Source organism: Ornithodoros turicata, chromosome 2 (genome assembly GCF_037126465.1).
Source record: "Ornithodoros turicata isolate Travis chromosome 2, ASM3712646v1, whole genome shotgun sequence".
NCBI classification, from domain to species: Eukaryota; Metazoa; Arthropoda; class Arachnida; order Ixodida; family Argasidae; genus Ornithodoros; species Ornithodoros turicata.
Window position 1 is genome coordinate 131,466,034 of NC_088202.1, and position 26,379 is coordinate 131,492,412.

Below are 26,379 nucleotides of genomic sequence, written 5' to 3' on the forward strand. Positions count from 1 at the left end.
AAATTCAACATTTACGTTCATCTTGCATGAGTAATTAATTCGTAAGTGATGACATTAGCAAACCAAAATGCAAAGAGCAGAGCTCCATACTATACAGTGACGTCACCCAGCATTGTCGTCTGCTTCGCAACCTGCATTCTCCCTTGCCGGATGATGTCGGCAGTGTGCTGCTTTCAGTGCCTACTCGCTTCACAGAGGCGAAGCGCTCGCTTCGTAATAAATTAGTTTGAATAAAATAAGCATAGTTTTGGGACGAGATATTTTGTACACGTGTTCCCGACATCCCAAAGGTAACGGAACCCTTGTGGTGATTTTGTTGCGGAGTTGTCACATTGAAAAATAGCATAGTTTGCCAATGAAAAAATGGCTAGAAAGCAAGCGAGCTGGTGAAGATGATGCATAATGTAAAATGTAATGTAAGAAGTGACGATAAGTGACCACCAGTGGGAGGAGCTTACGAACATGTTAGTGCCACGAAGCAAATGTGGCTTTCGCAAACACTGGGCACTGACACGGGACATTAATTGATATGCATGATGTGGGCAGGTTCTGCTGCCCCATTAACCTGCTCTGAGGTACTTAGATGCTCCTCTGATGTGCTTGTGATAACTCATAGCAGCGGCAGCAGACGGTGGGCTGCTAGAGACACATCAGATCACAATTTACAACAAAGGAAGTGCGAATAGAGGACAACATTGCAGAGCCCCTAGTTTAGTTCTGTTACACTGTGTCAAAATTATTCAACTACCAACAAGTTAGACACACCCTAATGACCTATATTCAACCATCTTTATTGATAATCTTTGCTGCTGGGCATCAGCTTTCTGCTGTTCCCGCGAATATATCGAAATGCATTTTGAAGCAGCTTAACAATCGTTGAATTTACATTATGCATGTGTATAAACACCCTCTAAAATTTTTATAAAATGTCAACTTATGCTCAACAATATAATACACTTGCGTAGCTGCTACGCGTGAGCTATGTACAATACGTACTATGTGCATACTTGGCCCTGTGCTTCACAAACTAAATACTTTATTTAATAAACAGGACCATCTGCATGCAACAAGGACTGCAAGGTGCAACATTGCACATATACGTAATTTACTCAGTAAGAAATAAACTGGTGCCTTGCGTCTACGGATGTGTAGAAGAGGATGTAAGCATTCCGTTTCTGGAAGGTAAGAAAAATTCATTAGGCATCCTAACAGGCTGAGTAGTGACCAAAAGACTCACATCAGATTCTGACAGAATGACTTCTGAAACAGAAGAGTCATCATACATGTACCATCCTCCTCTTGGGCCAGCACGGCAGTATCCGATATCTAAAATGTAAAATCAAAGTAGATTTCATCCATCTTCTCGAGTCTACATGGCATGTAAAAGCACAGACCACCACATAAAACGTTAGAGCTGTTAATGGAACCCCAGACACAACCCTGAAAGTGCTTGTTGATAATGGTGACTATTTGTAGTGTCCCGCTCTTGTCGCCTCCCCCCCCCCCCCCCCCCAAAACTGCTTCATCCGGTATTTCTTCATATGCCAAACGTCTACGCGCTCTCATGCACGACCTTGTTTTCCGCGATTCCGCGGAATTCCGAATTAATCACGGAGTCCTTCGTTTGGCACAGAATTTCACGGAATCCCTTATTTTTAGGAATATGCGGATATTCGAGTTCTCGAATTCGAATCGAATATCGATCACTCAAAGTATTCGATTCGCGAATCGAATACCCAATATTCGGGTTTCCGGATATTCCAATATTCGACGAATACGAACGACACGTCCCGGAACTGGGCTTCACCTGACGCTTCCGTGCATGAGGTGAAGCCCGCCCTACAAATCTAAAGCCTACTTTACGAAATTGTTCATGCAGCAGGACAAACACAGACAGATTGTAGTTTGGCATAAGATAATGTAGCCCAAGTTTATTGTGCGTACTTCGCATGAGGAAGGGGCAGCGTCCCTCCCGTGTGCAGTTTAGCGGTGGCAGTGGGGGATTTTGATTTGATGTCTGCGAGGTTGCCTTCAAAAAGTTAAGACTCTTAAATAATTCCTACAGCCCAGGAAAAAAAAAAGGGTGTCGCAAAGATGTAACTTCCCCAGGGCATATATTGTAAACTACTTCCTATATAGTTCCTATAAACTCTGTAGATGCTGAAAGATCTGTCAGCAGGTATAAAATGACTGCAGGCGACAGGCCGCATCAGAAGAGAACACAAGATATCATGTATGTAGTGCTGAGCCACAACAGTGCTTTCAATCTGTAATTTCATAAAATATTCTTGTTCCCACATTATCCAAGAAAATAAAGTGTTTCCCGTTTCAAACAGCCGTTGACTGCTCACCGCGGAAAATCGTGGAATTTACAAGTCCGTGCCGCAGAATTTTGAATTTGCTGCAGCAGAAAACCGAGGGCCTCAACCATGCCCTACCGTGACATTCAGCGCAGCGGTCGACCAAGCACTCTACCTGCGGCATTGCAGGTTGCTCCGAAACAAACTTCCTTTTGAATACTCCGCCAGGCCCACAACTTTCCATTTCCACCCTGACTTCAGCCTCGCACGCGCAACTTTTTTCATCCCACACACCGCCTCCAGCTATCTCGTCACGCCACGTTTAACTGGGTTCCCCCTCATCCAGAACATCCACCTTTACGGCCACTCAGTTAAGGAGGGAAGGGTCCTCTCTGTAGCAAGGCTATCAATATCATTTATTTGCTTACCGCACTTCTCGTACCTAGCACGATCATTAAAGATTCAGCTGGGCACTTGCCTGTCCCCCGAAGAGTTGTTATTCCTTTAGTGCCCCAACAATGCCTTTGAAAAAGTACTTTGAAGGGTGAGCAGATGGGAACCAACAATTTGACCATAATATCAGAGTTATCGTTATATCCAAGATCGTAATAAACAGGTTCGACAGTACTATGTTTTTCCGGTTGACTATGTCTATGTGATGCAACAGCTCACACATTTTAAGTGGCACATTCTGTAGTATTCTTATTATTGCTTACAGTGACCAGCTGCCAAAGTTCCATAGTGGTTCTGAAAAATAGATAATGAACATATTAAATCACAACCAAGGCATGCACAGTACAGCATCACTTGCGAGCTTGGTGAGAAGTATATGCTGAAACCACTAACGATAAATACATGGGATATGCCAGCACAGGGCTGCCGGCTATGACTACGGCAAAATACTGAGTACTGCAGTACGACGTACTGCAAACTACTGAATAATTTCAAATCAAATATGAATAGAAATCGAATAACCCTGCAGACACCAGCGTCACACCGATTCACGCCGTGGCCTCGGGCCCAAAATAGACCTTACGCCACCGGCACAAAAAAAGTTATGTCGACACACATCTCTGCGTGAGATACGAAAAATACACCCTGCTTCAGACAGAACGGTGACACCTACCAAAAGAAGGCCGGCACGCCTGTTAACACGACACAGCTTTTCCCCCCGATTCTCGGTGCAAATACAAATTCAGCGATACCATTTGCAGCACACGCAACAAACGTGCTTTAGAATATGGCAAGTGTGGTCTGACAGAAACAGAAAGACTGATTTGAACACAATATTCGAAAAAGTATCAAATATATGTTCGAATATCACTACTATTTGATTATATACAGAAGCCGCCACTGAAGATTTTTGTTTAAGTTTAATTTGTACAAGCTTTCGCGTGGAGGTCCACGCTTCCTCAGGTACAAGCCATAGCGGTACAACAATACCGGTACTACTTCGTAAATACTTTGTACCTGAGGAAGCGTGGACCTCCACGCGAAAGCTTGTACAAATTAAACTTAACCAAAAATCTTCAGCGTCGGCTTCTGTATTTTGTTTATGTGATCTACAGGACTTGACTCCCCTCTTCGTATACGCTTCTAGTATTTGATTCAACAATCGAATCGAAAATACAACTATTCTCCTCTATATAGATATTCAAAAATTTCAAACAATAGCACAGCCTAGCATAGCCCTAATAGTTTAGTGACGGCTGCTACAGCTCAGAACGCAACAGCATAACTATGGCGCTAGGTTACGCCAGAACAGGTACACGGTTAAAGCTTACCAAGAAAGCATATAAATCGTAGGGGGGCCGTCGCTGTGTCTCAACACGGGTGTGATCGACGTACTCATTCATGTCGAAATTGGAGATGGGGAAGTGGACATAAGTCTGCAGCTTTTTGCTCTGCCACGCTCCTTCGCAACGAAATCTGAGACAATGTGAGAGAAAACATTCCCATATGAGAAACACATTCCAAACTCCTAGCTAGTATTCTTGTGAGACCAACCTGTTGAACTGAATTATGAGAATTTTCGGAAGCCTAGCAATGATCATGCGCTTCTCCGCTTTTCTCTTCTGCTTGCAAACGGGACAGTCCCAAGCTGCCTCTCCCGACATTTTTTCAGCCTCTAAGAAGAGCTTCAGACAGTCCTGCAGAGAAAAAGGGTGGTGGCTTGTAGATGATGAGGTATGTGTTGATGTGGTACACACTACTGCATATACAGGGTGTCCCAGCTAAGTGTATACCTGATATCGTAGCCGTTTCCAGAACAAAAATCCATTTGATAGATTGCCCGCAAAAAGTTCGTGAACGAACGCCATTTTTTTCTTAATTTTGTTCATTGAGCTTCTTAGAACACGCGTCTTTCCTTCATCCCCAATGTGAGAGGGAGAAAGAGCACACTATCGCCTCTCGCGTCCTGGAAAAAGATTAAAAGGAAACAGAACATGCAACCCAAGATAAGGCCAGTTCCGATAGAGTCACCCGATACATTTGTTTTTGTTTTGTTTCCGCAAGTTAAAGCTCATCTTCGACGCATGAGGCGGCACTGTACTCCTTCCCCCTCTCACGTTGGGGATCAAGGAAATACGCGTCTGCGAAGATGCGTAATGAGCAAAATAAAGAAAAAAAATGGCATTCCTTCACTAATTTTTTGCGGGCGATCTGTGGAACGGATTTTTGTTCTGAAAACGGCTACGATATCAGGTGACTGAAAGGAACAGATGTTCTCATTGGGACAACTTTGTAGCCTTTATAATTAACAATTTAATTAAGAAAATTTAATTAAGACATTGCCTTTAGACTTTTCTAATGCCCTCCTAGGGAGTGCCCTTCAACATATGCTATATTGCAATTGATTTCATCTTGGAAAAAGTGTTCTATATATTTTTAAGAAATCTGTATACACTTAGCTGGGACACCCTGTATAGAGCCTGAAGTTTTCGGGAAATATTTTTTTTAAATTTGGAGGGTAAAAATCGGGTAAATAAAGTTCATGCGAATATGGGAGGAAACACTTCCAGTATGCTAAATTCAGGGAGTAATCGGGCTCAGTTTGGTACAAACTGTGATGTAACTACATTTGCTGCCAAACAAGTTCGTGTGCATTCCTCCGGACTTCTCAGTGAGGGCAATTTGCCGGGTAAAAATCGGGTTTCACCCTATAGAGGCAGCCTTCAATTCGGGGTGCAAATTCGGGGAAGAATCTGGTTTAACCCTAAAACTTCAGGCTGTATGCATACACAGTTGCGGACCAATTTTTACTCCCAATTTTTATTAACGTCATTTCGGGTAAAACTACACTAATCCAAAAGATCGAAAACTAACAGAATTTGCCCAAGTATAAACTCAGCACTGATCCAGGCACTGGTGAACACTAAATACCATATTTGACCACGTATAACGCGAGGTTCTTCACTTCGAGAATGAGCCCTTAAGGCGAACTCATGCGATCTAGTCACGTTCGGTTCTGGTGATGGATGGCGGCACCGTCGGAAAATTGTTTTCTTTGTTTTGCTTTCCTCCAACGCTCTATGGAAGTGATGTAATCGATACTAGCGTTGCAGAACATGCTAGCAAACGACAAAACCATTATTTTCATTCGTAGGGATCTGGAAAACTGCAGTAAGTTTGTCAAATTTATTGATTGCAATAAATTCCTAGACTGTTACTGTAGGGAATGACATAATTTTGGCCCAGATATCGCGGCCGTGCGTGCCGAGAGAAGCGATTTTGTTGCATCTCCCATAGACTCCCATGTATTGAAAATTTGACAAACTTTAATTCGCCAAAAATCAGTGCATCGCATCAGGCCTTCAAAAATGTGTCATTCCCTAGATAAACTTGAGAGGAACACACCTGTACCTGTTTCGTGTAGAAATTTAGCTAGGTTTACGAAAACCCTGGGAACGAAAATGCCCTATAGACTTCCTTAAAAGGGAGTCCTCCAAAAAAATGGGGTTGTATTATATGCGGACTCGCATTAGTATGCTGTGCCCAGGCGCTGCACTCACAATCACAGGCCTCTCCCCTTCAGCGTTTCCAACTGCCCTTCCCAGCTCCGCAGTCATTAGTCTATGGTGGCGAGTCGCGTGACACAGCCAAGTACTGAGAGAGGGTGAAGGGAAAGTGTGTCACACTTTCACGGTGCTCAGCTGCTTTGGACACATATGTTAGCAAAACTGAAAGTGACTTGAAGAACAACAACTTCATTGCAAAAGTGACTTGAAAATATTGCCCACACTGCGAAATTCAAAACACAAGCTACGTTGGAAGCTGAGAGTCAGGCCAGCCATGTCTTGTGACAGGGATGACAATGGACGCTCGGGGAGGTGGAGCTCCAGAGATGCGCTGTTCTGTTCTGGATGTGAAGCAGCACGATTAAACCGTTAAATCGTCTAACTCTCTGGCCCGTCTCAATTCAAATGGTGAAACCCTCTTGACCTTGGCGGTCGACAGGATGCCAGAAAGGTCTTCGCTGGGACCTGCACACCCAGAATTGGTGACCGTCATGACCATTCCGAGCGTTGGGCAGTGAAGCTTAGGCCTTCGTCTCAGTACGACCGTCTTCGGGACAATATCTTTCCTCTACGTCTGTCGGCGCTGATCTTCTCACCTGACCGATTTCCTCCAGGAGGACCAGTGCTATGGGTAGGACACGAGAGGTGGTAGATGCAGCCACTGAGTAGAGAGCTAGGGAAATACATACTTGCTGAGATGCATCGATTACGCGTGGAGCTGCAAAGTCTGAGGGCAGAGAGAGCTTTGTGGGAGCAGTTGAATGTCGGACACAAAAGTCAGGTGGTTCATGATATTTTTGAGACTGCGTGTAACAGTGGTAGCGTATTTGAGACGATGACTGTGCCAGATCTTATAGTGCCCATGGTGGACATGTTAGACATGGTGAAACTTGAGGATGTTGAGCTGATAGTCGTCAAAGATGCAGTAGGACTAATTGGAGAGTACTTCGAATGCTCTGTCTTTCACTTCGTGGAGGAGTAGCAGTGCCTGGACGGAGGAGAGTGCATTGGATGCCTGGGGACTACAGTAGCATCCCACTGATACGAATCTCACGGGGTAGCGGAAAAAATTAATATCATCCGAAATTGGTATCAAACGAATTAAACCAAAAATAAAAACTGAGGAAAGAAAATAGACAGTGGCTGTCCATGTGCCATTACTGTCAGTGGAAGAGGTCGGTCGTAACGCTTTTGTGTCTCCGTTTTCGGCCAATGCTGCCAAAATTCGCGAGATGACTCAAAAGACCCAGCACGTGCTTCCCACCCGCGAGTCGCGCGACAGTGTTCTAAAGCGAGCTTCTCTTAAAGCACGCAGGCGTTAGGCGAAGCCGACTTGCGGAATGGTGACTCGTATTGTTGCGAGAAATTGTCCTGATATGTTCCCTCCACCTGTTCTGGTCGCTGTTTTCCGCCAGTGCGATATCACACAGCTTCGCGGTTTATTGTTGGGAGGGGGGGAGGTAAAAACAGAGATAAGGTGATAAGGTTCCGGGCCACGTAAACCCTTATCTCCTCCCCTCCACCACAACCAAAGGGAGAGTCATTGCTTGCATTGCGCAACATGACGTAAGGTAGCTCGTGGTGAAGACGGTAAGTATCTCCCTCTCTTTTCGAAAGACGGAGTAGCATGACTCGTGCGCTATCGCGTCACGGGGGAACGACCTCTGTCGCATCCTCGGCTCGTTCGTATCATCCGAACTTTAACAGATGGGAGAATAGGCATTCTAGCCAGGACCCGAAAATAATTCGTATCATCGTGATTCTACTGTAGCTGGAAAGCAAGCCCGCTGGAACGTAGAGAACGACTCACGTATAAAGTCCAGGTCGCTGCAAACTCTAAGCACAAGCGTTGCAACCCAAATGAAAACAATTTAGGCCGCATGAGTGCAGGGAGTGTAGAGCCACCACGCACTGATCAAGTGGATTCAATAACACGTCAGCATCTAGCAAGTTCGGCGTGAACGAGTCAAACATTTGCCGTTGGCATCAGGACGGACATTGCTGTTCTCCTCGATCATGACGATCCTCGTCAGACACGCGATAGCGACGTCGCAAACTAGAGTCACTAAATAGGTGTACAGAGTACAGCATTCCTTTTCCGCGCCGGAGCCGCCGTTCGGTGTCCGCGATTGGCCCAATCGTGTCACGTGGTTTCTCTTTCCAAGAACGCACCGTCCATGTTGAGTCCCTTCCATCCCAAACCCGGTTTCCTCGGTTGCGAGCTGGCTCGAATGCGCACTGTTCTCCGGCAGAGAAGGGGGAGATTGGTGTCCCATTGCTAGATGACGTGGCCACGCCGGACCCAAGATGGCGGTGTCGCTCGCCGGCGTGGCTCAGTGTCGCTACTCTGCTCCCTATTTAGTGACTCTATCGCAAACAAGCAAGCAGCGCAACGGCGAGTGGTGATACACGACGTGTTTGCTCATATGGAAAGTGTTCGTATCTCGTCGACTTCTGTCCAGCATCGGCAGTTTTAACTATTCCCGCACGGAAACTGTGTGTTCTCTTTTTCACTTTATTTTTCTCCCGAAAATCCGCTATGGTAAAATCTGATGGTATTGTGTGAACAATACCATCAGATTTTACCATATACAGTCGCCGTCCAATTTTTCGGACTCGGCGGGGATCGCGCAAAAGTCCAAATAATGGAGCAGTCCGAAAAAACGAATTTCGCTTCAAAAGTCAACTTTATTAAGTGCTAGTAGGCCGGAAAAAGTTGTCTATGCTTTCCTAACGGGTAGTCTTTCATCGCTGCCTGATAACATCGGCTTCTACTTTCATCTACATCCTACCGCTGCTACTTTCCGAAGCGATATTGTGTACGGGCGAAAGCGCCGCAGTCGCCTTCATTAGTTCAGTGTTTGATGGATGCGCTGGGAGGCGGTAAGACGTCGATATCCCAAACACGTGGAGGGAACATATCAGGACAACTTCTGGCAACATTAGGCGTCACCATTCCGCAAGTCGGCTTCACCTAACGCCTGCGTGCTTTAGGTGAAGCTCGCTTGACTTTGCAGGCGGACAGCACGTGCTCGGCTTCGCGGAGCGCCACGACAGGAGTACACATTGTATTCGAAAATGAACAGCCACTGCCTATTTTCTTACCTCAATTTTTATATTTGACTTCCTTGAACTTTGCATTGCGTCATGAGCACGTGGTGAGCTGGCGACCGCTCGGGACGCTTGCGGGCTGGGCAAACCGTGTCCGAAATGTCGAGCGACGGAGCTGTTCGGCATTCGGAATTTTGGACGTTGTTATACACTAACTCTATGGGGCCCGTGGCCGTTCCACGAAGGCGTCCGAATAATCGAGCGTGTCCGAAAAATCGATCGCCGACTGTACATGTATTACAGCATCTAGCATTAAACCCAAAAGCAAAGAGAATAATTCTGAATGAGAACAGAAGGAAAAATTATGAACTGCACTTGGCTACAAATCCAAACTGCTTACAGTCTATTAGACGTTCTAAAAATAGGTTGGCAACTGTATCCTTTCATATGAGGATGCCCAAATGCCCAAAATATTGCATACCTGAAGATAACAGGTCCCAGAACTGTGCTGTGGGATGGGCAACGAAAGACAGGAGAAAACCTCAAAGCTGCTGGAAGTCTTCTGACACGACAGACATGTCAAGGTTGACACGAGAAGGCCTTCGAAGAGGTCGGACACAACAGACAAGTTACGGTCTACGTGATGGCACCAGAACTGGTTAATGCGTCCATTTACTGAGAGGTTCTCGTCCACTACAAATCCTTTCGTGTGGCTCCTACCAGGGCCCTGCGCAGGAAATACACAGTACCATGCACACAGCCTATAACAGTCACAAATGTAGTCAAGTACCAGACATGATGATCCATAATGAAAAACCAGAGACCAGGGACACGAGAGTTTTTCCTCTCGTCGCTAGTGCCTCATCCAGAAACATGTCTATGAGACTGAAAAAGTGATGTTTGGCACAGCTTCACAGTCAACTTGGCCAAATTTCTCTTCCGAAAACAGCTTACACATTCAATAAACGAGTTTTTCCCCTGCCTTTGCATCTGAGCAAGTCCCAGCGATAGTAACGTTGTGGTGGCATTGATTAGTAATACGTATTTCGTTGTGTAATGTTGATTCTGCTGCATTATTAAGCACTCCAAACAGTTGTTAAATTTTATGACAGTTGCTGACATCGTTTCGTGCTGTACCGCTACTAAAGGACGCGGGCGGAACAGCATACAACGGCTACCAAGATGCAATACATCCATACCCTATTCAGCCCTTCATGTAGTCTGTCTATAAGGTTTAGCAGGAACTCATGGGCATCTTGTTGCTCATGTCCAGCGTAGACGCTGTAGAACCTTCCCATTAATGACTGAAGGATAAATAAAAAATCTTAGTAATCTTGCGAACAACACAATCGCGCATAAATCCTACTTTGAATGATTTAGGCGCAACACCCTTGTCTTTGTAGTACATTTGAGAAAGAAGGCTCCTAAATTCTTCAGCGAGTTCAGCACCACCGCCGCGTCTGGATTCCCTGGAGTGGAGTTAAAAGTATGTACGTGAGACTTCAAAGGAAACAGAACAAACAAAGATACTGATCCAATACAATCAACCCACAACCTGGTACCATTAGGGTTTGATTAGCAAAAGTCTACTACATAACAGTATCGAAAGTGCTGCGGGATTTTGCCAACTGACCTGTTTATTTCCTTCACATATCGGCCAGACAAAAAATGCAAGGCCAAGGGCAAAGTGTTTGCAAGGCACTGCAATGTCGCATTCATGTAGCATGTGTTTCCCAAATTCTTGAGCCCTGCCAAGTGCTTAAACTGCAAAGGAATTGAGAAGAAATGAGACACACACGGAGGAAAAAATAAATATCCACATCAGTGCCAAGTCAAATGTACTAGAGCCAATTCCAGCTTGATTCCATCAATGCAGTCGCCGACCGATTTTTTCGGACCCCGATTTTTCGGACCCCGATTTTTCGGACATGCTCAATTATTAGGACATGCTCGATTACTAGGACTCGTTCGCGGAACGGACGCGGGTCCCATAGAGTTGATGTATAAGAACGTACAAATTTTCAGACGCCATGCAGCCCCGTCGCTCGATATTTCGGACTCTGTTTGCCCAACCAGCGAATTTCTCTCTTGGGGTGACGGAAAATATTGGTATCATCCGAAATTCGTATCGAAAGAAATCAACCAAATAAAATATTGAGGCAAAAAAAAAAAAAAACAGGCAATGATTGTTCATTTTCCATTCCTCTGAGTAGAAGAGGTCTGTCGTCTTCGTTTTTGGCCAACGGCCCAGCACGTGCTATCCGCCCGCGAGTCGCGCGACAGCGCTGTAAAGCGAGCTTCACCTAAAGCACGCGTGCGTTAGGTGAAGCCGACTTGCGGACTTGATGACGGCGGTGCCTCCGACAGTGTACAGTGACGAAATGTCGCTTTGGGAAATAAAAGCTGATGTTATCAAGCTTCGTAGAGTTTATTTTGATGCGAAATTCGTTTTTTCGGACTGCTCGATTATTCCGACTTTTGCGCGAACCCCGCTGAGTCTGAAAAATTGGACGGCGACTGTACTATAAATGGGCTCATCTGCAGCGTCAGTGGGCACGTAAATGGCTGCTTTGGAACTAATGTGTTTGGCACCCCCCACCGTTATGCGGCGAAGCTCGTACTCTAGTTTTGTACACAAGCGCGCTCTTCACGCTCCTGCTTAATGGAGGGTGCACGAAAAAGGGGTATCGTGCTCTGTCACATGACTTCGTCTCTCCTCTCCAGGAAAGTGGAGGAAGAGAGCGCAAGACATGGGATGACAGCAGAGCAGAGAGAGGGAGGAAAAAGCGAAAGGGAGAAATGACAGCACAGCGAGCATGTTCAAGCGTTCAAGTGCCGTTTAATAGCTGCTCCAGGAGCACGAAACTCGCAGCGCTGGAGAGGGAGTAAGAGAGCAGCTACTCAACGCCCAGTGACACTGGCACCATGTATGACAAGGCTGATGGAACAGTTATCGACGAACATGTATACGCTGATGGACAGCCAAGTACGAATCTCACGGGGTAGCTGAAAAAATTCGTATCATCCGAAATCCGTATCAAAAGAATTCAAGAAGAAAGGCCCAATATCAAGAAGAAAGGCCCAGCACGTGCTTTTCACCCGAGACTCGCGCGACAGTGTTGTAAAGCGAGCTTCTCCTAATGCACGCTGGCGTTAGGTGAAGCCGACTTGCGGAATGGTGACGTGTAATGTTCCCAGAAGTTGTCCTGATATGTTCTCTGGTACCCTCCACGAGTTCTCCCAAGCCAGTGCGATGTCACACAGTTTCGCGTTTTTTTAGCATCTGTTTCCTTTTCTTTTGCTACACGCGTGGTGGCGCGCGACTTTTCAGGGACGCGCTATTTAGGTCAACCCTCGTTTAACGATGTATCCCGTATAACGATGGAATTCGCGATTACCGTCAATATCGTTATACGCGGGTTTCACTGTACATGGCACAATCTTAGTTTACATTCAGGACTACATTTGGGAGTGTCTGGTATTTTTAGAAGCAGACTTGTACAGAATTTGCATGTTCATTTGTAAGAACTTTGCTTTTCTGCAGGTAATCTACACTTTAATGCACTGACATTGTACTGTAGCCCTTTACTTACTTCTTGTCCAGAGGTTGGGCTTATACTTCGCACACGAGAGCCAGTCCCATCGCTAGTACGGCCCCTTCTGTTCAAGTTCTCAGCGGCTGAGTCAACACTGAAAAACAAACGGGCAAAAAATGTGGCAAATTTAGGTTGCACACCAGGACTGAACAAGCTCTGGCAGTGCACCGCTGTACCGTTATAAGCTTTTTAGGAGTTACAGTTCAATTCAACAATTTCAAGAATGTTCAATTCCACCACAAATAGCAAAACACTGAATATTTGCACAACCATAAGTGTGATTGTTAAAAGTAGATCATACTCATCATTTGCCACATGAAAGCAACATATTGGGACATACATACAGGGTGTTCCACCAACCATGATAGAAATTCATAGTAAAAAACGTAGGCCCCGGAGAGACATGCGCTCAAGAGATTTTTTTCTGACAATAACTTTTGCTGTATATTGGTAACATTTTTATTTCATTTAAACTGATGGAAAGTTAATTTCTTGAACTGAACTCCGAAATTTCCCAAGGCAACCCACGTTTTCTTTGCGGAAATGGGTTCCCCGTGGTCATTTTACTCAGTATAGCACATAATCCCACTCGTAATGCAATGGCAATTGCCTAAATAAATTCGCCGAAAATCCGTGGAAATGAGCCCTTGGCTCCGCCTCTTTTCTGAGGGCTCGTAGTTTGAGCGCAAAGCTGCAAAGAAAGGAGGTTACATTGACAGGCCACACGAGGGGAGAAAGGGTTACAAGCCTTACCCACGGAACAAACACGCACGGTGAGTGCCGGAATCGGAGCTATCTTATCAAAAATGAGGTCACGCGACAGCTTGTAACCCTTTCCCCAACTCATCTGGCGTGTCAATGTAACCTCCTTTCTTCGCAGCTTTGCGCTCAAACTACGAGCCGTCAAAAAAGAGGCGTAGCCAAGGGCTCATTTCCACGGATTTTCGGCAAATTTATTTCGGCAACTGCCATTGCATTACGAGTGGGATCATGTGCTATAATGAGTAAAATGACCACGGGGAACCCATTTTCGCAAAGAAAACGTTAGGTTGCCTTGGGAAATTTTGCAGTTCAATTCAAGAAATTAACTTTCTGTCAACTGAAATGAAATAAAAATGTTACCAATATGTGGCAAAAGTTATTGGCAGGAAAAATCCCTTGACCGCATGTCTCCCCGGGGCCTACGTTTTTTACTATGAATTTCTAACATGATTGGTGGACCACCCTGTATGTATATGTTGGTACTCTCCTTATCTTCACATAGCTTTTTTTAGCCTTTACAGAATTTTTATAAACAAGCTATGAGACCAGCATAGATGTCGTTTTTGCAGTTGAGTTCTACGGCCAGGCGGACGTCCTCTCAAAGAAAGTGTGCAACTGCATTACTAATTACCTAAATTTGGTAATTAAATTTTTAATTAGGGGATTTCAAGCAAAAGCGAGATAGCAGATTGAGAGACTATCCTAGTTGCAAGCTATGTACTTCACGTTTAACAAATCCTGAAACACACACGTGCGTTAAAACATTCGTCCCCAAATTTTTGATATGCAAATGAGCACTGAACTGAAACTGAAACCACGGCGACCAGGAACACGAGGAGTACAGCGCTCAGTTCATGTCAGAAGGCCGCATGATTTGGAGCGATGAAGATGATTGGAGTACGTGCCGCTCAGCCTGCCAGATATGCCGCTTTCCGGCCCAGATAAGCCGCCGCCGGTGAGGGTGACGCGCTCCTCAGGCATGCTTTTTTGGTTTCGGCTTATTTGCATAACAAAAATTAGGGATGGATATTTTAACGCATGTGCATGTTTCATTACTTTTTAAATATGGAATGGAGTTCAACGAGGATGATCTCTCAATCTGCAATCCTACTTTTGCCAGAAATTCCCTAATTAAAGATTTTAACTAATTCATTTCAGGTAATTAGTCATCTTGTAGGTACATACTCTCTTCCAGAGGAAGTCCGCCTGGCCGTAGAACTCAACTACAAAAACAACATCTATTCTGCTCTTAGATACGATCACGGATGATACGAATTCTTTTCCGGTCCCGGCCGGAATGCCTATTCTTCCCATGTATTCGAGTTCGGATGATACGAACGCTTTATCTTGCCTTTACGGATGACACGAACGAGCCGCGGATGCGACAGAGGTCGTTTCGCCGTGACTGGAGAGCGCGCGAGTCACGTTGCTCCTTTTTTCGAAAAGTGAGGGCGATCCTCACCACGAACTCCCTTATATCATGTTGCGCAATGCAAGCAATGACTTTCCCTTTGGTGGCGGTGGAGGAGAGGATTGCACTTCCCGGAACCCTATCACCTTATCTCTGTTTTCACCTTTTTAGCCCTCTCGCAGCAATAAACCGCGAAGCTGTGTGACATCGCTCTGGCGGAAAACAGCGACCCAGAACATGTGGAGGGAACATATCAGGACAACTTCTGGCAACATTACGCGTCATCATTCCGCAAGTCAGCTTCAGCGAGTGACGTTGCGAGTCACGTTGCTCCTTTTTTCGAAAAGTGAGGGCGATCCTCACCACGAACTCCCTTATATCATGTTGCGCAATGCAAGCAATGACTTTCCCTTTGGTGGCGGTGGAGGAGAGGATTGCACTTCCCGGAACCCTATCACCTTATCTCTGTTTTCACCTTTTTAGCCCTCTCGCAGCAATAAACCGCGAAGCTGTGTGACATCGCTCTGGCGGAAAACAGCGACCCAGAACACGTGGAGGGAACATATCAGGACAACTTCTGGCAACATTACGCGTCATCATTCCGCAAGTCAGCTTCACCTAACGCCTGCGTGCTTTAGGAGAAGCTCGCTTTAGAACAGTGTCGCGCGACTCGCGGGTGGATGGAAAGCATGTGCTGGGTCTTTTGATTCATCTCGCGAATTTGGTCAGCATTGACCAGAAACGGAGACGCAAGAGCGTTACGACCGACCTCTTTCACTGGCAGTAACAAAAAATGAACAGTCACTGTCTATTTTTTTGCCTCAATTTTTATTTTTAATTCGTTTTATACGAATTTTTCCCGCTACCCCGTGAGATTCGTATCATCGAGATTCTACTGTAGCTGTTTTTATAAAACTTCTGTAAAGGCTGTAAAAAAAAAAAACACCCTGTATTTAACGCACCTCAACCTTAGCAATGCAGCTATCCCGTACTGTAATACATTCAATCAACATATATCAGAGCCGTCTCAGCACAAGCACTTACACAGGTGACACACGTTTAGCAAAAGGATGAGGATAACCGTGTTACGCAAGAAAACATACAAGTGAAAACGCTGAGCTCAGGGAGAACAGAGGAGGAGGAGTACTTCAACAAAGCAACACTTAGGCAGTTGCAGCCCAGACAATGCACGCAGAGTACGGTTCGTTATGCGGTTGTTGCGGGTTGTTACCGCAGGTATCAAAATATGTGGAGCTTACCTCTGCGCTGGTTTCAGGTTGCGGTCAAACTGGGGAGCACTGGAATCGCTCGAACTTAATTCTTCGGGCTCTTCTTCGATTGCGGTCGAGAGATTTGGAAATGACCGTGACCGCGACAGACCACTACTGCCACTCCAAGTCGTAGCTGCAGCACGCGCGGAACTTGCTACGTTGGGTTTTGCAGCCGGCTTGGCAGGGCTCGTAGTATCTTGAAGGGAAAAGGCTTGTTCTACATAACTAGAGCCTGAAGTTTTCGGGAAATATTTTTTTCTAAATTCGGGGGGTAAAAATCGTGAAAACAAATATGTGCACTAAATTCGTGCGAATTCGGGTGAAAAAACTTCCAGTATGCTAAATTCGAGGAGAAAATCGGGCTCAGTTACTCAAACTAAGTGTAGTGGTCTGGTACAAACGGTGATGGAACTGCATTTCCTGCCAAATAAGTAAGTTTGTGCATTCCTACAGAGATCCCAGTGAGGGCAATTTGCCGGGTAAAAAAAATCAGGTTTCACCCTAAAGCGGCAACCTTCAATTCGGGGTGCAAATTCGGGGAAGAATCGGGTAAAACCCTAAAACTTCAGGCTCTATACATAACTAGGGCCTGACTTTTTCGGGTTTTATTTTTGGCCAAATTTGGGGGGTAAATATCGGGTGATATTTTTCGTTTGAAAATTCGGGTGTATTCGGGTTAAATCCCGTTACGGCATATTCTGTCGTCAGGAATTCGGGTGATTTTTTTTGTTTAATAAAAATTTGTCTTAACATGGAACTAATGTTTAGCAATGTTATCAAACTTTATTTTTAATGCACGCTTATGAGTGTGCCACGCGACCCGGATGTTTTCGGGTAGATTCGGGTTAAACCCGAATTTTACAGATTTCGTTCGGGGGGTAAATATCGGGCGGATACGGGTTTAACCCTAAAAAGTCAGGCCCTATACATAATCTGCGTGCCGTTATTCTGAAAGTAGCGCTGACCGCCGTCGCTTACCACTCACGGCATCTACTGCTGTGGTAGGCTTATTTGGCCGTAGTGGTGTCCCTTCGGGAGTAGAACTGGCTCCCGGCACGCTGGTGGTCGGCACGTTTTTTGCTTTCGGCGAATCTTCTTTTGCTTGCTGCTCCTTCTTTTTACGTTCTTCACGTAACCTACAATTCAGAAAACGAAACACTGTCTGTAAAATACCAAATGCAGTGAGCATAATGTAAACAGGACATCGCAGAAGAAACTCTTTGGACCTGAGGTGCAGGTTCAATGGCATTCACAGGTATACATATAGGTCTAGCTGGATACACTATATAGACCACAGAAAGGCTGTAATCTTATTATGTTTATTATACCAACAATCTTATCACTGCAAAAACACATTTAGAGTAGTGCAAGAATCACGCCAGTGAAGCCATTTTCTGGGTGCACAACAGCGATAAAATAAAAGCAACCTGGCATTATCTCACCTGTGAAGCTCTCTGCTAGCTTTCTTCCGCTCCTCTTCTAAGTTCTTCTCTTGTAGTTGCTGAGAACAGAGGTGCAAGTATATTGATAAAACAATAAAACTTTCATTCCACAGTTACACTAATGACACTCAAATAGCACTACCTATACTTAGGGCCTGACTTTTTCGGGTTTTATTTTTGGCCAGATTCGGGGGGTAAATATCGGGTGATATTTTTCATTTGAAAATTCGGGTGTATTCAGGTTAAATCCCGTTACGGCATATTCTGTCGTCAGGAATTCGGGTGTATTCGGGTGATTTTTTTTGTTTAATAAAAATTTGTCTTAACATGGAACTAATGTTTAGCAATGTTATCAAACTTTATTTGAATGCACGCTTATGAGTGTGCCACGCGACCCAGATGTTTTCGGGTAGATTCGGGTTAAACCCGAATTTTACAGATTTCGTTCGGGGGGTAAATATCGGGCGGATACGGGTTTAACCCTAAAAAGTCAGGCCCTACCTATACTCTAATGCCAAAATGCATAGTTTACATCACAGAAGAGAAAAGACTAGGAATTACAAGAAAAATGCATATGAACAACGTGTCGATTACAGCTGATGACAAACCTGTCGTGTGTCAAATAAACTTCTCAACTTCACTGGTTTCTCCGTCAGAAGCCACCAGCTCGCTTGCTTCCTAACCATTCTTTCATGCGTATCTGGGCAGTGGATCATTTGAAATGGAACTAGCCTTCCTTTTGTAGTTGTTCTCTCCTATCTGTAGGTAACTTCACTTTGGCCCTCCCAGTCACCATGAATGTTGCGTGCAAAACCTCTGACAGCACTAAAATAATCAATTCAATTTCTTTCGAGTTCCGTAGAGCTATAAAAAAAAACACAGTCGAACCTCAAAATAATTGAAGTCACGGGGGTCTCAATTTCTTTATTTGCGCTACAATTTGAAAAGATTTATGGTGTGGATTGTGGAGAGGCAAGCAACATACAAGTTTATACACAGCAAAATCTCAATGAAATCACCATGGATGTTTTTAAAAGCTTCTTCCCCGAATTTGCACCCCCAATTGAAGGTTGCGTCTTTAGGGTGAAACCAGATTTTTACCCGTCAAATTGCCTCCACTGAGAAGCCTGTAGGAATGCACACAAACTTGTTTGGCAGCAGATACAGTTACACCACCGTTTGTATGAAACCAGTACAGTTAGTTTGAGTAACTGAGCCCGATTTCTCCCCAAATTTAGCATACTGGAAGTTTTTCTACCCAAATTTGCGTGAATTTAGAGCACATGTTTATTTACCCGATTTTTACCCTCCGGATTTAGACAAAAATATTTCCCCAAAACTTCAGGCTCTATCCATGACTTGGCTGAGCCAAGGTATTCTGCAAAGTTCTGCACTGCCTGTATTTTTTCGAATCTACGACGACCCCCACAAATACGGGTAAGCAAATTTGAAAAATAAAAAAGGTGAACAACTGGATATAATGCACGATACCATTTCTTCACCAAACATCCGCTGCCCTGGCGTCATTCTCGATCTCCACATCTGCCATATTTCTGTTGTTCTCGATCTCTCCCTGTTGCTTCAGCCATCGTCTAACATTTACTTCTGGTACTTGAAACCGCCTTGCCATTGCTAAATTGTTGTTGCATTCAGTAGCAAACTTTGCATTCAAACACAGCAGAGTAGTGCGCTGCGCGCCACAATGTCACGACAGTGATAGAATGCCGCCCCCGTATACATATCACTTTGTTTCAGGTTTTTTTTTTACTGATAACCACAACATGTGGCAACGGTCACATCTCGTTACTGACCCTCCCCCGTTCACCCTCTCCCGCCACTCCTCTGACCTCGTTGTGGCGCAGATATTCATGGCCGAGTGGATGAAGCACCCGGTCCATGGTGGTTACGTCAAGGTCGTGCTGTAGACAGGGTTTCCCAAAGTGTGGTCCGCGGACCCCTGGGGGGTCTGCGAGAGTGTCCGTGGGGGTCCGCAACCGTCTCTCACATTTCAGTGAGGATTTTCGTCTCCACAAACACGCGCTCGTACATGCTGCCCGATTTCCAAACACCCAGAATTTCCAAAATTGCTACAAGCATGCTTCAACGGCTAGCTTCTAATTTCTGATAGAAAAGTCCTGCAATGCACGTTTGTCCGCGTCATAGACACAAAGAACAAGAAGAACAAACCAGTCCGGAATCCTTTCTGAAGCTGTATCAAAAGCACGCAGCAGCTGACGAGGTTGCTGGTTATGCACTGGCTAGCATGGGAAATACAGTGCGTCATATCGTTTTGCTTCGAGTTCGAACTGACTGAAGAGTGCTCCTGTGTTTAGCGCATTTTATATTTGGCACCCTGCGGACCTCTTGCAGCGATGGTGGCACTACAGATGATACCTCGCACTGAACGCGGCGTTGGAAGTCAACTTCGCTTCTGTCTAGACAGTCACTTGACCACCTTTATGCTTGCACAAATGTAGTTTCGTTCCTTGTTATACCCTGTCGCGCATATTAAACGCGGTCTGCAATGCAGTGTACACAGCGCATATTCCGGTATATTTGTGTGGGGGGGGTGGGGGGTTCGTGAATTTGTTCTCATCCCTTCCGGGGGTCCGTCACCGCCAAAAGTTTGGGAAACGCTGGGGTAGGTGACGGGTTTGAATCGTACCACCAGCCGTGCTGTCTGATGTTTTCCCTGGGTTTTCTGGGAGACTTTCCAGATTGATGTTGGTACAGTTCCCCCTGAAGTTGGCCCAGGATGCATACTAGCACCCCCCTCCCCATCTGTCCACTTTGCAGTGCTAACACAGAATTTAAAAAAAAAAAAGGCATGTCCACATACTGACCTTCTTCATAAGTTCATTCTGCTGCAATAGGTCATCCATTTCTTTATCTCTGAGAGCCATAGAGGCCTCGATGTGGCGTATGTGCTCTCTGAGAGTTTCCTCTTCCTCCTGAAGAGCAGCCCGGGAAGCTTCCTCGGCCTCCCGTGCCCTGCGCTCCCTCAGAAGTTCGAACTCCTGCTCCGACCTGAGTTGTGCTTGGGACAAATCAAGGAGCTCCTGTCCTAAGGACTGAGCTCGTGTTGAAGCTTCGTTCTTGTCGTCTGCAGGTTTTACGATGCTTGTATCCACCACACCAGTGTCTCCTTGTGGCTTCAGTCTTCTGTCAACCTGAGCAGGGTATTTTTATAGGGTATCACGAAGGCTTTCATTTGGTACAGTGATGTCCAGCATTTTTTTTTTAACCTGCCACGCGTGTGGTCGGGCATACACAGTACCCTAGAGATATCCTACTCCTAGGGATGCACTTTATAGTATATCACAGCCTAAATTTCAAACGGTGCTTTAGATTCTGTGAAGTTTGTACAGGATGTTTCACCAAAGGTAAAAAAAAAAATGTATGAAAAAATCTACTTGTCTGAACACTATGAGAGTCAATGCTATTTATCCATGGGCAGATCTTGCCAGGCCTTCCGAGCACTGTTATCAAATTTAATTTGTCACAAATTGGATTTTTGCAAATGTGCCAAGACAACCTCACTTTTTTTTTTATGGAAACAGAAAGTGCATGATGAATTTATCCCCACCGTATTGCAAAACACATCCACTACTACAATGATAATAGTCAGGAAAAAAAAAAAAAAAGAAGCAGGAGAAAACAGTCATTCCGTGGAACGAAATTGACGGCCGTGCTCAGATTTCCAAAAGAAACAATGCGAGGAGGCCATGCACCTGCCCTGTAACTTTTCCTTTTCCAAACTTCTATTGATAAAGGCAGCATAGTTGCGAGACAAAATTATGTGAAATGTGAGCAAGGAGGAAACACGAAGGGGCGGGTGACCGTTTCTCTTCCGGCACATTTTGCATTACTTTGACGAAGAACTGTGCCCGGCCGACAATTCGTGCGTCCTTTTCAGCTACTGCAAAAGAAGCAGGGGACGTACTTTGGAATGCAATGGGGTAAATCTGACGTGCGCTTTCAGTCGTAATCATTTCGTGAAAAAAAAAAAACAGGAAATGTGAGCTTAATTTTGCAAATTTCTGAGATCAATTGGGGAATTTCAATTTCTCACAAATTAAATTTGATAAAAGTGCTCAGAAGTCATGGCAAAATCTCCCGCGAGAAAAGTAATGCTGACCCTGTCGTGCTCAGACAAGTATATTTTTTTATACAATATCTTTTTTTTTCATGTTTTCATGTTTGCTGAGTCTCAGTTGTTCTTGTTTCTTATATTTATTTATTTTCTTCGTTTTTCTTTTCTTTTGCCCTCTTGTGCTTTCTCCCTCACTATGACAGTATATTCCCTTGACCTTTCATATAATGTGCATCCTTATATTTAATTACTTGTTCTGATGTTGTCGCCTCGTATGATTTTCAGATTGTTTCCGGGAGGCCCCCACTGTATACTGTGTATGGCATTACTACTAATAAAATTGAACTGAATTGATGTTATGCATATATCCCATATGTATACATGTATACTCATCGCCATTTAATACTTCACATGGAACTACCATGTCGCCACCTTCAGTATACCGTATTTACTTGCGTATAATACCCGTTTGACATGGCAGATTGAATGACATTCGCATCAAATGTCATTTGTTTGTATTGCACCGAGCTACACAAAGAAAAAAAATGTCATTCGCAAATGATGTCACTGTTGATGATTAAGTCAACAGGGCCGAACATGATACTATATACAGGTATATACAGGTAAGTATCAAGCCAAGTGGTGCCACAGTATATTCCAGAACTGCTAGAAAACTATTCGAGAATGTCGAATAGACAAAATTTGTTGAAAATACCATTTGAAATAGAGTAAACTGCTCGATTTGCATTCGAAATTTCGAATAATCGACTATGAGTATTGGACCACTAACAGAGTATGCGGCTGGTGACAAAGAAGCAAAAAAAAAAAAAAAAGTTTGAGAGATGCTACGAAAGATCTGGCAACTTCAGTAGGAGCTTGCTGTGTACACAAGAAAGTGTACAGAATTTAGTGCACACCTTTCCTCTTCCACAAAACAGTACATAATGTCATGTTCTCTTCTGCACTTGTACTAGTCTATATAATTGCGGTTGCGGTTTTTCTGAGTTTTTTGGCAAGGGCGCTTTTTGCAGTTCATTATTTTCCATAAATTCAGAAACTTTTTGTCATACGGCACCTTGATAATGAGCAACACTTAATTATTTAATTTCAAACATCCTGAATAATAAATCATCACAGCAAGGAAACCTTCAGAGGTATAAATCTGAAGTATAGATTATGAGATATGTCAAGGTCAAGGCAGTAATAATAATGGTAGTCGCCGACCGATTTTTCGGACGTGCTCGATTATTCGGACTCGTTCGCGGAACGGCCGCGGGTCCCATAGAGTTGATGTATAAGAAGGTCCAAAATTTCGGACGCCGTGCAACCCCGTCGCTCGATAATTCAAACTCTGTTTGCCCAACAAGTGAATTTCTCTCTTGGGGTGACGAAAAATATTGGTATCATCCGAAATCCGTATCAAAAGAAATCAACCAACCAAAATAATGATGCAAAAAATAGGCAAGGATTGTTCATTTTCCATTAGAAGAGGTCTGTCGTAACGCTTTTGCGTCTTCGGTTTTGTCCAACGGCTTGATTCAAAAGGCCCAGCACGTGCTGTCCGCCCGCGAGTCGCGCGACACCGCTGTAAAGCGAGCTTCACCTAAGGCACGCATGCGCTAGGTGAAGCCGACTTGCGGACTTGATGACGGCGGTGCCTCTGTCAGTGTACAGCGACGAAATGTCGCTTCGGGAAATAGAAGCTGATGTTATCAGGCATAGCTGGAAGCGCGTTAGGAAAGCATCGACAAATTTTTCCAGCCCACTAGTGCTTAGTAAGGCTTAGTTTGAAGCGAAATCCGTTTTTTCGGACTGCTCGATTATTCGGACTTTTGAGCGATCCCCGCCGAGTCCGAAAAATCGGACGGCGACTGTACCGTGATGTTATACGTAAGGTTTGTCTGCGCAGATCAAGGTGGTATGAAGGTCAAACCTGCAGGGAAGGCTGTTTCTTTACATGCGGCACTTCAGAGTTACTTCCGATACCATTGATCACTTTTGGCGGAAGTCGGGAAATGTACGAGCTTGCACCAGCGGGCAATGTCGCCACAGAGGGCTTTTTGCTGCGATCAACCGAAGGTATATGCAGCAAACGTATGCCGTCTCCGCTCGCATCTGACAGCTTTGGAGAGTCATCGGGAGTTGCCAGGAAGGCTTCGTCGAGGTCAGGGTAGTCTAAACCATCTGGTAACCAAAAGAGGAAAATGTTTATTAGAAGGTGCTGGTAAAAGCTTTACTGGCTTACTGCATCCCACAACCAAGTGTAGAACTGCCAGCAAGGCAACCATATCGTGTACATTTAACCAGTGACAAGAAACGTAGCCTTACACGTAAACACGTAACCTTTTATGAATATTTATCAACATCTTTCGATACACATGGTGCCAATCTGTGTTTGTGCAAGAGCAGATTGCGCACCAGTTCATCTGTGAGAGCAGTCGCAGCAGATTGTGGACAATGTTGCCCAGTTGCAGTGTGTACAGAATGTACAGAAGTGTACAGAATTTAGTGCACACCTTTCCTCTTCCACAAAACAGTACATAATGTCATGTTCTCTTCTGCACTTGTACTAGTCTATATCATTGCGGTTGCAGTTTTTCTGAGTTTTTTGGCAAGGGCGCGAACTGCGAACTGTAGAACTGCGAGCAAGGCAACCATATCGTGTACATTTAACCAGTGACAAGAAATGTAGCCTTACACGTAAACACGTAACCTTTTATGAATATTTATCAACATCTTTCGATACACATGGTGCCAATCTGTGTTTGTGCAAGAGCAGATTGCGCACCAGTTCATCTGTGAGAGCAGTCGCAGCAGATTGTGGACAATGTTGCCCAGTTGCAGTGTGTACAGAATGTACAGAAGTGTACAGAATTTAGTGCACACCTTTCCTCTTCCACAAAACAGTACATAATGTCATGTTCTCTTCTGCACTTGTACTAGTCTATATCATTGCGGTTGCAGTTTTTCTGAGCTTTTTGGCAAGGGCGCGAACTGCGAACTGTAGAACTGCGAGCAAGGCAACCATATCGTGTACATTTAACCAGTGACAAGAAATGTAGCCTTACACGTAAACACGTAACCTTTTATGAATATTTATCAACATCTTTCGATACACATGGTGCCAATCTGTGTTTGTGCAAGAGCAGATTGCGCACCAGTTCATCTGTGAGAGCAGTCGCAGCAGATTGTGGACAATGTTGCCCATAAAGTTGCAAGCTGTGAATGCTCGATGCATTTATCCTCATTTATACTCTCTTATACTTGGAGACATCTGTTTTAGGGTTGAAGGAGCAGGGACGTGACATTTAAGATGGTGTGAAACCCTGTTTCATGGATCAAGTTTTCCATCAGCTACCATGAAAAATACTTTTTCCATGGTGTTAGCAGCATGGTGTTAGCATGGTGCTTTCCATTAGCATTTTCGCTGTGCAGTGCTGTGCTGCGTCACTGCACAATCAAATTTACAACAACACAGAGCGTCGAACCGAAACGTTTTTCGGTTTGTTTCGGGTTCGGCCATAAAGGTTCGGTTCTGGTTCAGCTCTGGACTTCACATATGTCAGTTCGATGAACCGGTTCAGAGGCCGTAAACCGGTTTGGAACCGGTTCAAAGTTCTAATATGCTACAAAATTATAGGTAGCCACTAAAAATGATGCTATATCTCTTAATTACGTTCTTTATTCATTTATTTCTGTTTTTCGATCAACAGGACCCCCTTTCTCATCCCCTCCCTGAGCAATATGCCGCAAATCTAGGCAGGCAGATCGCTCGAATTCCCACGTCACCCCCCAGCACACACCAACCTGAACCAAACCGCTAACCTGAACCGGTAACAGAAGTCTTTAGATTGGTTCGGTTCCAGTTCAGCTCCAAGATGGCATTAGTAGTTACGGTTCAGTTCCAGCTAAAAAATACGGTTAATTCCGGTTTTCGGTTTCGGTTCGACGCTGTGCAACAACATTCAGAGGAAGCAACCTCGGAGGGACGGCCACATCTCGTTGTCTGACGTCTGCAACTCCTTGTGACATTCTGCTTTCTTCTAAGCTCGTGCGGTTATATGAGCTTCTGCTATGTCGGCCCACATCATGAGTCACATGATCACCCTGTCAGGAGTATTGCTCACACCATGAAGTACCCTCCTCCTTCCCTCATTCTGTCCTCTCACAAACTCTTTGAAAGAGTAAAAGGTTTTGAAAGGAGTGCACAAGAGAGGCTTCACACTCATGCCGCAGGTCTCCTGCGCTCTTCATTCTTTCGCAGGATTTCACATTTTATTTGGTGCAGAACATCCTACAGCCAAGGAGAAACAAATTATGGGAGGATGCCTCACCTTACTGCTCCTTTAAACCTGGTAAAGCCTGCTTTTATCACTCAGATTTGCATCATTGTCACTCTGGCAAAAATTGGGAAAATTCCTGAGAACTGAACAT

At 44.7% G+C, this 26,379-nt stretch overlaps 1 protein-coding gene across 1 annotated transcript in view; it reads right to left on the bottom strand.

Annotated features, from left to right (window-relative positions):
* Positions 1-770: 770 nt before the first annotated feature.
* The window catches only part of LOC135386147 (ubiquitin carboxyl-terminal hydrolase 8-like), a 32,233-nt gene continuing 6,624 nt past the window's right edge, over positions 771-26,379 (bottom strand). The window contains exons 9-23 of the mRNA XM_064615912.1: positions 23,879-24,129; positions 20,696-21,022; positions 17,853-17,911; positions 17,389-17,546; positions 16,399-16,606; positions 12,964-13,060; positions 11,004-11,134; positions 10,737-10,839; positions 10,570-10,674; positions 9,852-10,097; positions 4,308-4,450; positions 4,085-4,229; positions 3,017-3,047; positions 1,238-1,326; positions 771-1,175 (exon numbers count right to left, since the gene is read on the bottom strand). Coding sequence (XP_064471982.1) covers positions 1,110-1,175; positions 1,238-1,326; positions 3,017-3,047; positions 4,085-4,229; positions 4,308-4,450; positions 9,852-10,097; positions 10,570-10,674; positions 10,737-10,839; positions 11,004-11,134; positions 12,964-13,060; positions 16,399-16,606; positions 17,389-17,546; positions 17,853-17,911; positions 20,696-21,022; positions 23,879-24,129 — 2,159 coding nt within the window. The 3' untranslated portion in view covers positions 771-1,109. The remainder of the gene's footprint in view (positions 1,176-1,237; positions 1,327-3,016; positions 3,048-4,084; positions 4,230-4,307; positions 4,451-9,851; positions 10,098-10,569; positions 10,675-10,736; positions 10,840-11,003; positions 11,135-12,963; positions 13,061-16,398; positions 16,607-17,388; positions 17,547-17,852; positions 17,912-20,695; positions 21,023-23,878; positions 24,130-26,379) is intronic.